The sequence below is a fragment of the Mytilus galloprovincialis genome, chromosome 12 (genome assembly GCF_965363235.1).
Source record: "Mytilus galloprovincialis chromosome 12, xbMytGall1.hap1.1, whole genome shotgun sequence".
NCBI classification, from domain to species: Eukaryota; Metazoa; Mollusca; class Bivalvia; order Mytilida; family Mytilidae; genus Mytilus; species Mytilus galloprovincialis.
This window is the reverse complement of record NC_134849.1, coordinates 42409329-42426673: the sequence shown is the minus strand read 5'-3', so window position 1 is coordinate 42426673 and position 17345 is coordinate 42409329. Positions and strand designations below refer to the sequence as shown.

At 32.6% G+C, this 17345-nt stretch overlaps 1 protein-coding gene across 1 annotated transcript in view; it reads right to left on the bottom strand.

The window, feature by feature from the left end:
- Positions 1-1544: 1544 nt before the first annotated feature.
- Positions 1545-17345, bottom strand: part of LOC143053813 (uncharacterized) — an 86518-nt gene continuing 70717 nt past the window's right edge. The window contains exons 5-7 of the mRNA XM_076226602.1: positions 4808-5019; positions 4226-4374; positions 1545-1744 (exon numbers count right to left, since the gene is read on the bottom strand). Coding sequence (XP_076082717.1) covers positions 1600-1744; positions 4226-4374; positions 4808-5019 — 506 coding nt within the window. The 3' untranslated portion in view covers positions 1545-1599. The remainder of the gene's footprint in view (positions 1745-4225; positions 4375-4807; positions 5020-17345) is intronic.

Genomic DNA, 17345 nt, shown 5'->3' with positions numbered 1-17345 from the left:
CCCCATTTTGTTGTTTTTGCTCGTGTGAAGTGTCAATATTGGCAATATATTTTTTTTTATATTAGATTCCATTTTTATTTTGTTTGTATAATACATGGATAATTCTTTTGCATGTACGTAAACAACAGGTAAAACTGAAAATCAAACTGACCTCAATGACTAAAAATTCTAACATGGTCAATTGCAGTTTTACATATTTGAATTATTGAAAAAACATTTTTTTTGTCTGAAACAATCATTTGATCTGAATAGCAACAAACGCCACTTTAACACGCAATCAATAGGAAAACTGAAATCCTAGTCAATTAAGATTGAAGTTGAGTGCACCTGCACAACATGCACAAGCCAGATTCGAACTCATAACCTCTATGTTGACTGGCTAGTGATAACCGTTTGAGAATTATTTAGACCCCTTTGCAACCGAGGCCCTTAACATGACTAAATATGAAATTCTACAATTGGGTATCCTCTATTAGTCTTTGTTAACTTTGCACTTTTCAAAATATTGTGCATAATTTATATTTGATTCAACTAAAGAAATACTTGGCAGCAGTACTGAGTTTACCGGGTTGAATTAAATCATAGTCGTCTGAATAATGTATTCCCCTTTTTCAAAACATGCCGAATGTGACCTACCACATCGAGTTATATAAGAGGGACGAAAGATACCAAAGGGACAGTCAAACTCAAAATCTAAAATAAACTGACAACGCCATGGCTAAAAATGAAAAAAGACAAACAGAAAAACAATAGTACACATGACACAACATAGAACTGGGTTTGTACTTTTACGAGCAACATGAGGGTTGCGACATTTTGAGTAAGATTAGCTAACCTGTCCAGTGCAATTAATATCACCCAAACTTTCACCGGAAGTCGTGTTGCACAGTTCTTAGTGTCCTATGTAGTGTTTTATGTACTATTGTTTGACAGTCTTTCTTTTTTTCTTTTCTCTTTTTCGACTGATGAGTTTGAATGTCATTTTGGTATACTTTGCCTCACCTTTTTGACTCAGACATGCTAAAGAAAACAATGATATCGGTTTTTCACCTTGGCCTCTGATGATAACAAACTGTTTCCTTAGAACTAAATTTCATTTACAAAAGCTCACATGAAAAAGATGCATACTATGCAATGAGGAACAAGCTGATGAGTTGAAAGAATAACCATTATCACTTATTGTTCTATTGAAAAGATGTGCGCCAATTTGTAAGCGTTGTTACATACAGACACGCAGGCCGCTGAGGTTTTCAGTATTGTTACTGGTTATATCAAACTACCTCCTTAGGACTAAGTTTCATTTACAAAAACCAACATGTAAAAGATGCATTATATACAATGAGGAAATACAAGATACAAATGTATCTATTGTATTTAAAAAATGTGTGTCTATTTGTAAGCGTCGTCATATACAGACATGCAGGCGACTGTTTTTTTTAATTATGGTTACTTGTAATATCAAACTAACTCCTTAGGACTAAATTCATTTACAGAAAATCACATGTAAAAGATGCATAATATATAATGAGGAAAAACAAGATGTGTTGAACGAATAACTATTGTTTAATAGAAAAGATGTGCTCCTATTTGTCAGCGTCGTCATACACATACATGGAGGCCGCTGGGTTTTTCAGCATGATTACTGGTATATATATAGGAGAGAATGCTGTACAGTTCTTTATCCTTTGCCCACAGATGATATCTCATAGCCGCTTCGTTTGCACAGAGAACACTATTCGTACACCTATTTTTAAAATCAAACATAATTTTACACTTATCAACATTCTAGTAAAAGTTTCTTCGACATTATTCATGTTCTTATAATTAATTTTCTATCAAAGGTAATATCAGTTATTGGGTTAGATAGATAATTTGCCAACGACAAATTCATTTGACTTGGACTCATTTCTTTTAGGTTAATATCATTGGAATAAGTTATTTTCTTTGATAAAATACTCGTTTTTTTAATTTTAGACACTTCTTATTTATCTTAAGTTTATTAGTCTGAACATGTAAAAAGTAAAATCACAAAAATACTGAACTCAGAGGAAAATCAATTCGGAAAGTCCATAATCACATGGCAAAATCAAATAACAAAACGCATCAAAAACGAATGGACAAGAACTGTCATTCCTGACTTGGTACAGGCATTTTCAAATGTAGAAAATGGTGGATTGAACCTGGTTTTATAGCTAGCTAAACCTCTCACTTGTATGACAGTCGCATCAAATTCCATTATATAGTCACCGATGCGTGAACAAAACAAACAGACATAATAGGTAAAAATGTCAAAAATAGGGGTACAGCAGTCAACATTGTGTTATCATCTTAATCACTATAAAAACAACAAATGTAACGAAGAAGCACAAAAAGGCATACATCAAATTAACATCCTCATTTTGATTATATTATACGATTATATTTGTCTATGTAAAATGCACCCATCAAGGAAGGAGGGTATGGGTACTGGTGTAAAATTGCGCGTTTGAAATTCGCACAGGTAGACATGAAATAATTTTGTCGTTCAAAGTATGACGGGATGCATAAATACAGTCACGCAAATAGATATAACAAACACTGACTTAGCAGTTAAAGTAATAATAATAAATAAAATAATAGTGTGGTTCAAAGTATGACGTGATACATAAGTACAGAGTCACGTAAAATGTATATCACAAAAAAAGTTGGTTAACAGTAAAAGTAATATTAATGAATAAAATAATTTTGTCATTCAAAGTATGACAAGATACATAGGTACGGAGTCACATCATAAAATAATTTTGTCATTCAAAGTACTATGACAAGATACATAGGTACAGAGTCACATCATAAAATAATTTTGTCGTTCAAAGTATGATGGGATACATAAGCACAGAGTTACGTCAAAAGGATATCTCAAAAAACAGACAACAGTAAAAGTAATATTAATAAAGACAAATAAAAGAATAATATAACACGTAATTAAGATGATAAACAACGTCAGTACGCAAAATCTATACTTCAAGACCATCGTGTATTATTTGTGAAGTTGATACGGAATATTTATCAACAAGTTCTGGGTACCTTCCGATGAACTTTTTTAGAAAAAGGACGAGACGTTCTTTGACATACCCCTGGTTCATCAACTTTCTGCTCAGACACTGGTGACGTTTTACAAAGTCTGAGTAGGAGCTGCAAGCTCTTGAATACCGAATAAGTTGGGAAATGTATATTCCATATGCAGGTGAAGTTGGTATGTTGCTACTAAGGTGGGGGAAATTGATAATTTCAAAATCAAAATCGTCTCGTTTGTCATAGATTCTGGTACTAAGATGACTGTGTATGTCAAATTCGAGGTATAAGTCTAAAAATGAGGCGGATGAAGCCGTGTCTGTTGTCTCTTTAATTTCTAGTTCTGGTGGATATATTAATGGAAACCAATCAGAAAAGTTAGGATTGTTAATTGAAAGAACATCATCAATATATCTGAAAGTGAAATTAAATAACCTGGCTTCTTTGATCTTCTTGTTTTTGACAAGTGTCTGAAGGAACTCCGATTCATATGAAAACAAGAAGAGGTCAGCAAGGAGAGGCGCGCAGTTCGTTCCCATAGGAATGCCGACAGTTTGTTGAAAAAGTCTACCTCCAAACTCAACAAATATGTTGTCGATAAGAAACTCCAGCATACTGACCACTTGTTCTTTTGTGTAGCAGGTTTTACCTTTTTGTTTGTCACTATTAACGAAATATGCCTTATGAAATCCCAAAGTAATAAATTTATAGCGTATGCTACCATTTTTATGTTGAAAGGCATTGTGGATCTTCTAGGCGATTTTTCAATTTCACATGGGGAATGGTGGTATACAGGGTTGAACAATCAGAAAACAGTCGCGGGCGACCAATGGGTCCTCAATACAGCGAGAAAATGCTGCACCTAGGGGCGTCCTTTAGCTAGCCCCTAAACAAAAATGTTGACAAGTTCAGTGATATTAGACGTCATACTAAAAGTTAACGGATCATGTCACAGAAAATAAATGATTAAGTGTCAACACACACTTTTACTCTCAGAATAACGCAATAACTGGATAAGAAATGTAAAACGTACATCAAAATTACTATCGATAATTCTTTTTGGTTTAAAATTAAAATAAAATTTTGTAAATCAATGCGTACACTTGAATTTATACATTTTTATCATTAAGATACCATAACTATAACTTAACTAATCTTAAGGCACTGTGCTTACTCATTCATATAGTTTCCGTGTGATATTCCACGATTGGTGTTGGAGTATGCTGCCGCCCCTTGTGCTAGATATTCTCCTTCACTAGACATTGAATATGAAGACATTTCCCAAGTCCGATGTGCCCTGGCAGCATTATAAGAATTAGTAATCTGCAATGGATAAATTAGAATGCCAAATAAATAATACAAGTACGTAACTACGGAATACGAATATCAAATATATCAAACAGAACTTATGTCCAACTGCAAACTTTAGATAAATAACAAATGAGAACAACGATGTTTTCCCATAAGATTTGCATATCTACTTGGATCAGATTGTCCGTTAACATATTTTTCATTGATTTAAATTTCGATAAACCATTTTGCGAAACTACTTTTGTAATCCAATCTTTTCATGCGCGATTTTAAGTGTACAGGATCCAAACCGATCAAATCACAAGATTTATGTTCAGTCAGCAAAACAAATCAATAACATTAGTTCTTTGAGTTTTTATAACCAACAAATAAAGTTGTTCAGTATGTTCAGAATGAGTGCATTCGTGAACTATCGACCCTCAAACATGAACAAGTAAAATATCACCCTTGTTTTCATTGCAGCGTCTACACCATAGGTATGAACTGAATGAGTGAATTCGTGAACCAGTACATTAAATGTATGTAAGTATGGATCGGCTGCGTTACAAAGTATATTGTCATCAAGGATTGTAGTAGTACGTCCTGCCGATCCTGCTAAAGTTCCATATTTCCTACCGTCAGGGGTACAGGTATATTTACAAGCACCCGAACATATACCTGTGAATATACAAAAAATATTGTTATTACTGATACAAGCAGAAAAAACATGTTGGTTCGAAAGCAATGTGAAGTTCTAAATTTTATTACAAAAATTCGTGAGAGAACAGAAACAAACTTTAACCGGAAGTTAGAAAACTTAAATTACAGTATGCTGTATATTTAAACAAGACCCAAATTTACTTCTTCACGATGCCGAGTACACAAAAAAAAGTTGTCAAAACAGTATCTTAGATTTAACAAAAAATACTTATTGGTAAACACGCACGTCGTAAATTAACACTACAGATTTGTACAAGTTGTATCTGTGCATTTCTAATGATCAAACACAGTATTTGCATTATTAAAAACTTCACAATAATTTTTAGATTTTTAATTTAAATCAAATCCATTTTTAAGCAGTGAATCATGGAAAAAACGTTGAGGATGTCACAGTCACATGACACAATTATCTCTAAGAGAAGAAAGACAAAAACCTTACAGTCAATCAGAACTAGAGAAGACTTGTTACATCCAAAATTAATTTATTCACAGCAATCAGATTACAAATCATGCATATAGAATACAAGATTATTTCAAAGATTCCACATTTAATAGATTTATACAAAATAAAGTAGAATTTGAATACACATAGACAGTTTTTTATAACGACAGTGAAAAATATGAACTCCAAAAGTGAGACAGTCAAATTTTACATTTTTTTCCAGGCATTTTACCTGAAACAGAAAAAATGATACTCAATATCTTTAAATATTCAGGATTTGTGATGCAAAACATTTGTCTAAAGAAAATGCTATTCAAGCTTAACTGACAACAAAAATCAACGATTGTCCTTTTAAATTTGACTCAAGTTTTAATCTAAATAAACATGTGTTGAAAAATTAGACAAATAATGTGCTGTTGTCTGACTACTAATGAATGCTTTAAAATCAACTGAGAAAAATTATACTGAATGAAAAAATATCATTGTGTTAAGTGATAGCTATTTCAATCTTTTATTTCTACAGGTGAATACATGAGTATATCATTCATGTCATTTCAATGCAAAGCAAAACAATATATTTGTTTCAGAAAACATTACCACTGCAAACATTATAAAGGGAGATATTTTTGGAAAAAATAAAAGTAAAAATTATACAAAAAAAAACCAATTTAGACAGCAATAAAAAAACAAAATAAAAACTAAAATGACTAAACAGCTGCTACTTCCAAATTATTGAAAAAATTTACGGTAAACAATTCAAAAACATTTAGATATTATACAAGCCTGGTGATGTTATCTTAGGCAAACAATACAATTCTAAACTCCAAAAATATAAAGTTGAGGATTGTATAATTTGAGAAAAATTGTGATCATTTTTTAAATTCATATTCAACAAGCAAGGCGGTGTTACCTATTGCAAACATACCCAATCTTCAGCTACAAGTACAAAAACGGCTAAAATGAATTTGACCGGGTAGGAAGGAAGTTTTATCTTTGGACCTTGGGTTGTGCTTTGTAAACGAACATGGATTTTACATATCTGTCTCTGGTCCGTGTTTTACCATTGTCAAGAAAACATCCCATATTTGGAGAATGAGCTTTTTAAAAAATGAAAGTCAATTTTTTGACAACGATATTTTACATGAATGAAGAGGCTGTGGCAGATATTGGTACGCTGATGTTGCAGACTTGGAATGATGCACTGTCAATTTAACAGTTTGCGTCAGAATTTATATCAAAGTAAAGTTTAGTATCATTTCACATGCAATAAATTTAAATGTCAATCATTGGTTTTATGATGATGGCCAACAACATGTAATTACCATAATCAGCTGATAATTGCTTTTTGTTACTAATTCCTAATTTCTAAGGGATTAAAATCATCTGGAAGTTCTGTTCTTTTTGGAGGTGCTGGTTTATTAGGGTATTGTGATCCTTTTGGTTTTGGCTTATGCATATTTTGGAATCTTCTTTTTCCCTACTTTTGCTACCAAAAATAATTTACCATTTCTAACCATTATAATTTAACATTTTAAAGTTGTTTGTATCATCCTGGACATGTTTGAAATATTTGACACTGGACATACATTTATATATCAACCAATAATGAATCAAAGTTTTCATCAAGACTTAACATTCACCAATTCTTTGCTGTACCTAGTTCCTTTTTATTTTTATGTTTCAACATATACTTTGTTCGAAATTAAATTAATTTTTCAAGAATTAATTTTCAGGCTGAAAACATTTATTTTTGTATTTTTCTTGACCCTCAGAAACTGATCTTTGGTACACGAGTGGATATCTTTTAAATTATATTATTTATGGGTATAAGCAAAAATCAACCTTTACAAAATATCTGGCTAAACTGTATAAGTAACAACAGTTGAAATTTTTGATGCTACATAATTATTGTATCATATATTCCAAATAGATATTTCTAAATTGAATTATCTCCCTTTCTTAACAAAAATATGAAATTAGTACAATGCTATATCTGAATTAACTTTATAACTGTTCAATAATCTTTTCTCAGAGGAAATAACTTACCTTAAGTTTATTGTATGTTTGGCTTATTAAGAGTTTAAATCTAAAATATTTCAGTGCATTTCAAGACTAAATAGAAATAAGAAGATGTTGTATGAGTGCCAATAAGACAACCCTCCATTAAAGTCACAATGTGTAACAATTAAACAATTATAGGTCAAAGTACATTAAAACTGATTACTGAAGGGATGATTTTTCTGGAAAAGACCGAGAAGGACTTTTTCTATTATTATTTTATGTCTAGTGTACTTACTCCCACAGGGTTAAAGTTATAGCAATGATGATGACGATGAACAGGACAAGAATAGCTAACGGTATAATGATCCTGTTTTCTAGCGCTGATGATGGGATACCCTAGAAATCTGAACCAATGTATGTTATGTAACATTTGTCGCAGCCTAGAGAACTGATGTAATCTGTATTGGTTCTCAGTTGTAGTATAATAGCTAGAAGGAAAGAAATATTAAAGCATTTTATCATTAAACTGTTCCATTTAAAATCTTCATAACAGGATATAAATACTGTAAAATTTATAAGGCAATATTACGGAATCAGATATACAATATGTTTGTTTACCTCACTGACTTGAAGTCCGTAGAATTTTAGTTCAACTTTGTTTTCTACAATTTCAGCTGCAAATAAAACATTTAACATTATAGTTCAATTCAATTCAAATCTTTATTGCCATAAAACTACATATTTATAGTATGTGACACATTCATGACAACATAACAAAATGAAAATTAAAAATAACAACAAGATCATTAATATACACAATAAAAGTAAATATTTTAAGAGTCCCCTGTCCTCAGTTCAATAGACTGTTTTAAAAAGGATCCTAGCTTATTTACCTGAATGTGTGAAATTGGGTTGAGTATATATATGTTATTTTATCTATGTCATTTAAAGTCATATGAAACGAGTGACCGGTGAAAAATAATGTTATTCCAATTCTTGAACCAATGCATACAAACATCATAAACTTAAAATTAGTCTTCTGTGCACGATTTTATCTTTTTTTTTGCAGAATTTTTTTTTGTTCAATCGGTCAGTGTTGTTGTGAAAATATTGCAGGTAATTAAAGTTCGTGTTTTGAAGCCGAAGTTTTATGATTGTCACCTGTTTGTCAACAATCAACAAATAACATGGATATTGAGCACATGTTTAACATGTACAATCAGATAATAGTTTATTATAAGGACATCCATGCGTATTGCGATCACAGGATTTTTACTAGATGGGTCACACTGAGGTCACTTTGCATACAGAAAATATGTCGGGGAATTGCAATTAAAATATTGTAAACTTCTTCTAAATATGAACAAATTAAAGAATTTTCCTCAGAAAAAAGTATATATGTACATAAGTTTTAGAATGAAAACTATCCATTGAGCTATAAAAAAAACATATGCATTATTTTTTTTTAATTTGAGGTTTCTTATGACTTTAAATTTATCATGTTTATAAAGTCATGAACATGATGAAAGTGGATATTCTCATTTATCAAAGTATTGACATCTAACTGTGTAACTCTCTTTAAAATAATATTCGTTCCTGAGAGGTTGATCATAAATGTATGAAGATGAAAAAAATATAGCAGCTGAACATTTGAAATATGGTGGACCTATTATGATAACTGTAATGACTTCTTTGGAAATGCTATTTTTAAACATTTACATATTCCAACTTTATTGAAAGGTGGGATAGCCTGTCCTGTTTTGAAAAGTGGAAAACCAAAAATTGATCCGAACTCATATCGGAAAATAACTATCACAAGTACAGTAGGAAAAGTTGCTGAGAAAGCTCATTTATCTCAAAATAAAATCTCTGTAACTATTATTATATAAAACCAAAATAAACTACAAAAAGGATTTACCTCCGGAGAAATCCCTATCATTGCTGCTTTAATTTTAACTGAACTTATAATCCAAGCAATTAAAACAAAATTCCCACTATATGTGACTTTAATGGATGCAAGGAAAGCTTTTGACATTGTTTGGCATCTTGGCCTGATGAGAGAAATGCACAAGTTTGGTTTAACCTGGGACAATTGGTTATTTTTTAAAAGGTGGTACGAAAATCTTAAATCAAAACTTAAATGGAAAGGGTTGCTTTCAAATTCAATAGAGGAACAACAAGGTGTACCACAAGGCGGTATCTGGTCACAGACAGCCTATAAGATTTTTATAAATTCACTTTTACAAACTTTTGAAAGAAATCAATTAGGAGCATGTATAGGACCCATTCATTGCGGTATCCCAACAGTAGCTGACGATGTTGCTTTAATCTCTAAAGATCCATATGAATTACAAACAATGCTAAATGTACAGGCAGGTCATGCAAACAAATTGAGATATCTACTCAGTGAGCAAAAATCTACTATTTTAGTATATAACGATAAATTTCCAAAGTCTTGGACATTGAATGGTAAATCAGTAACATTTTCCGATTCTGCAGTTCATCTTGGAATAGATAGAAATATAACTAAAAATGCTGAGGTTAAAGAAGTTGTGAACAAGCGTATTACTTAACTGCAAGAAAAACTGTATACTCTCTCATGGGTGCTGGGTTACACGGTTTGAATAGAGTCAATCCAAAAGTTTCTGTACACTTGATACAAATATATGTTATACCTAGACTTCTATATGGTTTAGATGTCATATCACTCTCATATACAGATATACATGTACAAAAGATGGAATTATTCTTTAGACAATTATCAAAGCAAATTCGGCACTTAAACGCCTAAACGCACATCAATAGCTGCAACTTTATTATTATTAGGGCGTATTTCTATAGAGGGAGAAATTCATAAGAAAATTCTGAAAACATTTGGAAATATTATTAGAAATGATAAGTCCGTTGAAACAGAAATTGCTTTTAGACAATTGGCTATGAAAGATGAAAAATCTGGAAGTTGGTTTACAAAACTACACAATTTGACTGTAATTTATGGATTGCCATCGCCTTATGATATCATTAAGAATCCACCATCAAAAATAAGTTGGAATAAACATGTGAATAACTGTATAAATAATCATTTTTACAAAATTTAAAGAAGGAAGCTAAAGAAAAGTCATCCTTGAAATATGTTAATTTTGATGATTCCAACATCATGAACATAGGAACTGTGCATAATATTTGGAAAAGCAGTGGGACTGACCCGTACTCCGTAAATATGGCCGCTATTAAAGTAAAAATTGCCACTGGAATAATGATTCTTCAGTATCAGAGGTCTAGATTTTCAAAACACTGTATCTCAGCAAACTGTCAATTATGTAACATTGAACCAGAAGATTCGACTCACGTTATACTTAAATGTGAAAAGCTGTCAAGCATAAGAAATTGCTTTATCCAAGAGTTTAAATCTTTTCTCGTAGATTGTAATAAGCCATCTTTGCTACTACAAGAACTATTTGATGACGAAGAGAATCTTTTGCATCTAAATATAGACTGTACATCATACCATTTTCTTACCTATAACTGCTATAAGGAACAGGTCCGTATAGAGACATTAACCAGAGGTCTGTGTTACAAACTATATCACAAACGTTTACTTTTAATGTCTGAGTAAATTTGCTCTCAGTATAGGCAGTATAAAGGAAAACCAAAGTATAATACATATTAGATAACATTTCGATAAACATATATGCATTTGATCCGCATTTTACTGGATTGTGTCAGGATTTATATAGTGATTCTTACTCTGCAATATTAAGAGATGGATAGTGTTTGAACTGAAAACTCGTATCCAAGGCTCATAAAATATCAAGTGATTTTAAGTACTTTATTTGCGTGTTATATATGGAATAATTGCTTACCAAATGAACAGTGGAAAGTTTTAAGATTTTAAGATATCAAGGATAGTGTTTGAACAGTAAACGCTAATGTGAGGGCAGGAGTGTTATATTTGTAGAATTGTTTAGCCTATGTGATATGGAGATATAAATAGTGAACCGGCTATGGACGATTGGACTGTGTAATATATAAAGTTAACTTCCTTTACATGGTGATGGATTAGTCCGCATGCTGTATGTATATATGTTACTGTTATAAATTATAATAATTACGTATACTGATTTTATGAGTGCCCCGTGTGTAAGGGTTAGGGTGCAAATAAGGGTGCAAATAAGAAGTACGCTATAGAAGCGAAGCTCCTGCTAGAGGAGGAAGATAAAGACTAGGTAACAGGTAACAGGTATTCTAACTGTATCTACAATGTAATCAAATATAAAATAGATACTGTAAAACTTTTCAGTAACCAGAATCAATTCGACTACAGAACTTAATTGTTCAGTCATTTGAAACACCTGGAACCTGTTATCCAAACGTGTCTATTTGGATAGAAAGCACACATCGTTCGTTAAATGACATAACTTGTCATAAGAGCCCTGTGAAAAATGTGTCTTACTCGCGTTATCTCCTTGAACACATAAAGTTTTAGCCACCAAAAGGATTAAAACTGGTAGAAACACACGCATCTTTGTCTCTGTCATCTTCCTTGAGTGTATATATTCAGATAACCATGTAGTTTAACTGTTGCAATGGATCGTTTATCAAAATAGTAATAGCCTGCTGTGCAAAACAGTGTGGGTTCGTTGGTTGGCGACATGTAAACACCTTTTCGGAATACCTCGATGTTTTTTTTGTAAGTAACTGGTTTTCTGTAATGAACAGGGAACCAAACATTTAACTTCATTACGCGGGAATTTTATTTTTAGTTTATCCAAGGAGATCGTAATAAACAAATCCTTGGATTATCAAAACGATCTTGTTTAACTTGTGGGAGTGGAGTTTATTTTTGCCATAGTTTTAATCTATCTATATAGGATAAATTATTCGATTTATTTTAAATAAAAAAAATATGTTCCTTATTGTTCATCGACTTCATCAGTTTTTCCAGAGACATACAATGTATGACATATGATTATAATTATATATATGTCGGTTTTACATTTAAATATGAAATGAAAATGAACACTTTTCCTTCTAAGAACAAGGTATTTTACATTAAAACCATGTACCCCTATCTGGGAACAGTATATCTAACCTTCAACATTCATCCTACTTTCAGAAACTTTACACTTTCTTCCTCAATGAATAAACCGAAATAAAGTCCTTAATGATTCTTGGTATTGGGACTTAGAAATAATATAATCTGTATCACAAATTCAAATAAAAAAAATCTTTGGGACTGAAATTAACTGTTGTTTGTTAAATCAAATAAGTTTTTTTGGCAGGGATTTGTGAAGGGTGATATAATAGGGGGAAGAAACAACAATTATTTTGTCAAACAGTTTTAAAATACACAAATAATGGTGTTAATTAAAAATATTAAACATATTTTGACAGTTAACTTATTAACAAAGTTACTGCTGATCTCCCTGTTCAGGAAGCATAACTAGTTTCAGTTTGACAGTATTTCATAGTCAGAGATTTTTACGAAAAAAAAACAGTAGGCTGTCCATGAAACACCCAAGCTTGTCTGGCATAGTCAAGGAGTACTCTGATGTCCAATGGCAGTTTTGCAAGACGGGGCCACAAGCTGGGGCCGTAGTCCCACCTTGTGAATGCTGGACTAAGCCTTAGCAGGTTAAGATCATAATTTAAATGACACATCAATAATAAATCACGAACGATTTTGGAAGTGTTGAAACACACATAATTTTGTCATTGCCGGATATTCAGAGTTGTTTGGTTTTATTTATCATACAGCTACATTTTAATTTTATCTTCAGTATATGTGTGTTAAGAATCAGAGTTGTAACTTGTCATTATGTCCCGTTAGGTACCCTTAATTGGAAAATAAAGAACTTTGAACTTTGAACTTACAGTGCCGGTGGTACATTTTTTTGTAACTGGTATCTTTTGACTCTTCCTTTCCCTACATATGTAAATTCTGATTTTCTCCAAGTTTATATATATATGTGCCTTTCTATAAATAGTCGTCCGGCATATAAATAACTTAGAAAAATATCAGATCAATGATAGATTTCTCAACATATGTAAAATGTAAACAAATTTTGACCTCGTGGTTTTTCGTAATTGTACTGATCAGTTCGGCCTAAATATACCGTCCTAAATAGTGACTCCACTTCGGCACTTGTTCATTCGCATGTACCTTATTTTTATAATACTTGATAAAAAACTGCTTATTAATAAATATTTGTTTGCGACATCCGTGATTTATTTTCATAATACCGTTACGGTGAAGGATCAACTTTTGGCCGATATAATTTGGGACGAGATTGTCACCTCAATGTGAGCGTAGACTTTTGTATTCTTGATAAATACGTCACCAAAATGCAGATTACGCTGATGGAAACCCGAAGAATTCATTTCCAGATTGAAAGATTTCAGATAAGTGCATTACAAATTTAAATTAACATGACAGACATGTGTATATTATTATAAAATCTAATTTATTGAGGAACTATTATTCTTTTATGGTTTTTATTTAAGCAAAGCAACATCAGAAAGTCTGAAAGCATATTTGAAAAAAATATTTTTAAGTAAATTAAACAAAATGGATAATTATTTTCACATGATAACAGGAATAACTGGTAGATACGTAAACTTTATAATTATTGAATTGTGTGAATGGTTCTTTAGTGAATAATAAGTAGCTAGCTGGGTATGAAATAGTCCAAATAATTATGACATCTGGCAAGGCTATTTTAATTTTTTTCTGGGACGCCTAGGACAAGGTAAGACGTATTTACACTTGTATACAATTTGTCAGCCATTACGTAAAATCACACAGGTTCCAGTAAACTTTGATATCATAGTTTAAAATATTTGATTGTTGCTTGACGTCAAAAGGTGATTCTGAGTCAATCTAAGATCATTCGGAGGCAAGATACAGCTAAATACCAAAAGTGTAAATACGTTTATTAGCAGGGGCCCTCGGGCCATTGTCCCCTAAAATCTAGTGTGGGCTACTTAAATTTCTACTTTTTTTGTATAGGACTATATATGTGGGCTATAAAAAATGATCTGTGGGCTACCATTGCCAAAGTCATAAGTTTGAACCCTGAGTTAGTTTTTTTTTTATCTTTTTAAAGTTCAGGGGATAAAAAAGGGGGGAGGTGTAAATGAATTCGATTCCTCAAGTTAACAGCTTCCGATGTACTGTATAAACAGGCAACAACATTGTTATTGATTGAATTGCTTTTAAACGTCTTAGAACAATTGATTCTTTGTGAATTTTTTGATACTTTTAGGGGATTGAATGATTCCATGCAGATTTCAGTTACATTTATTCAACAATACTACTTGGAAGAACAGAGACACCAACATATTACAGAAAGAAGCAGAACTTTACATGTATCCTTTTATATATCTGACTTAATATTGGGTAGGTACAGGGGCGGATTCAGCCATTTTGAAAAGGGGGAGGTTCAAACTTTATGTTCTAAAAAAAAAGGAACCCTCCTCTTTGATACGCCACTGGTGTACCATTTTTATTGGTAATTTAATAATATGAGCAGCCATTAATAAAATTGGCCAACAAGTTTGCTAATAGTACTAGTATCTAATTTAAAAGTTAAAGAATTATTAAATACAAGGCCTTTTCTTAATGGGAATTTCAACAGCCGTTGAAAAAAGCTACTAAACAAGGCCAATACAAATACTCATTTATACTTATTTAATATAACTTAAACTACAATTCTTGCTGTAATAAATAGATATGAAGGCAGCAACCATTTGAATTTATTTGGGGGGGGGGGGGGGGGAGGGGGCTATGGATTTGTTTTCGGAAAAACTTTTTTTATCGCATTTAAACAATGTATCGAACAGGTCGAAAAAACTATTTTTCTCTCAATTTTAGCATTACATATAGTGGCAGCTGAGGATGAAACAAACACGTTTTTTTTTCTCAGGGTCAAAAACAAATAATTTTTTTCTCCAAAAACTAGAAACAAACTTTATTTTCCAAAAAATCCATACCCCCCCCCCCCCCCCCCCCCCACACACACTACAAAAATCAAATGGTTACTGCCTAACTACATGTAATGTAATTCAAACAGTCAATGGCGGTCGCTAACCTACATGAAAAAAACCCCATAAGATACCGCCATTGACAGTAAGATCTCATCCGACACACTAAACGAGCCCCTGTGTACCAGGGCAAACATCCACCTTATCGGTGGCGTATTTAAGGGAGGGTTCTTGTTGTTTTTTGGACAATCATTGCATTTGAATAGGGACATATAGTTGGACCCCGCCCCCTTTATCCTGGGTTTGGAACCACCTTTTTTGAAATGGCTGGATCCGCCCTTCCTTAGAATGGGGAATATGGATTTAAACTAATTTAAGAAAATATTTGCAATAGAAAAATAGACTTTACTCAAATTTTGTAATTTCCTATAGAATTCATGAAAGACATTTATTGGTCCTGAACTAAGGACATTCTCATGATATTCACAGGATATACCAGGATTATCCCAGGGCCAACTCAATGCAAGCAAATCTGTAAATCCTGACATCAGGATAATTTCCTGAGACCAGGACCTGAGAATCCTGAGCAAAGGATTGTCACAGGACTTTCTACTAGGAAATTTATGGTCTGGATGGTCCCTAGATATCCCTGGAATATCCTTGTTCCAATACCGTCCCATGTTTGACCCTATCTCAGGATCAGGATTTCTCAAGATTGCCCTGTGATTTTTCTCAAGATTATCCTGAGATATCCTGCATCATTTTTGCAAGGGTGAGAACAAGCTTTAGAGCTTCCATGGGTTATCCCTGATAAAAAATCAGCAATTTTTTTCCATGCACTTAAGGATACTTCACTCATAAAATGCCATTATATTTTACAAAGTATGTGTTAGTATTGTCTTTATGTATCATATTATTGTGTATTGTAATAATTCATATGCTTAATATTTTATTGAATAAAATATTATTATTATTATTATTATTATTATTATTGAAAGTATCACACAGAGAAAACAACAATTAAAATAGCCTTTCAAAACATCATAATGATAGATGTACATGTAATTATTTGGATGAGTTAGGCCATGGTTTTTTAATTTGTTGGTTTACAGATCCGCCGACCCGATTTTGCCAATTTTCAGAATAAAAATAAAATTGACTTTTCATGCTTTTTTACTCCCGCCGACCCTAACAAATGCATTATCCCTGAAAAATAATTAAAATATTCTTTTTTTACATAATATCATTGGCATTTAGCTGGGAACAGTATATCTATATATGTTCCTGCCCCTTTCTACCATAATGACGAAGTGCTTCTTTTTCGTTAAGTATGCAACAAATAAGCCACTCAACAGTCATGTTCCCAATTTCCTACTTCATCAACATCAGCCTGCAACTTCCTATTAGTAATATCATTGGCGGATCCAGGGGTGTGGGGACTGTGGGGCCTGAGTTCGGGTTAAGGTTCTGGATGATCTGCCACTTAATCTTTATTTAAACATCCAATTCTAACAAAGCCGGTGTCTAAGATGTCATTATCAGTGGCAATACACATACGCAGGGGCGGATCCAGCCATGAAAACCAGGATAAAAGGCGGAGGGGGTTCCAACCACATGTCCCCATTCAAATGCATTGATCGTCCAAAAAATGGGGATTCCAACCCCCGGATCCACACCCCCCTGGATCTGCCAATTCATACGTCATGAAATTGCAGTGATTCCGAATACATATGTCCCCAGTTCTAATGTTTTAACATGCGACCTTAACATCTTTCGTGACCTAGAGTTGAAATCACTCCTCAGTGATCTCAGTCAAAAAAGGACCTATAAATATTGCCGCGTCAGGAATTAGTATTTG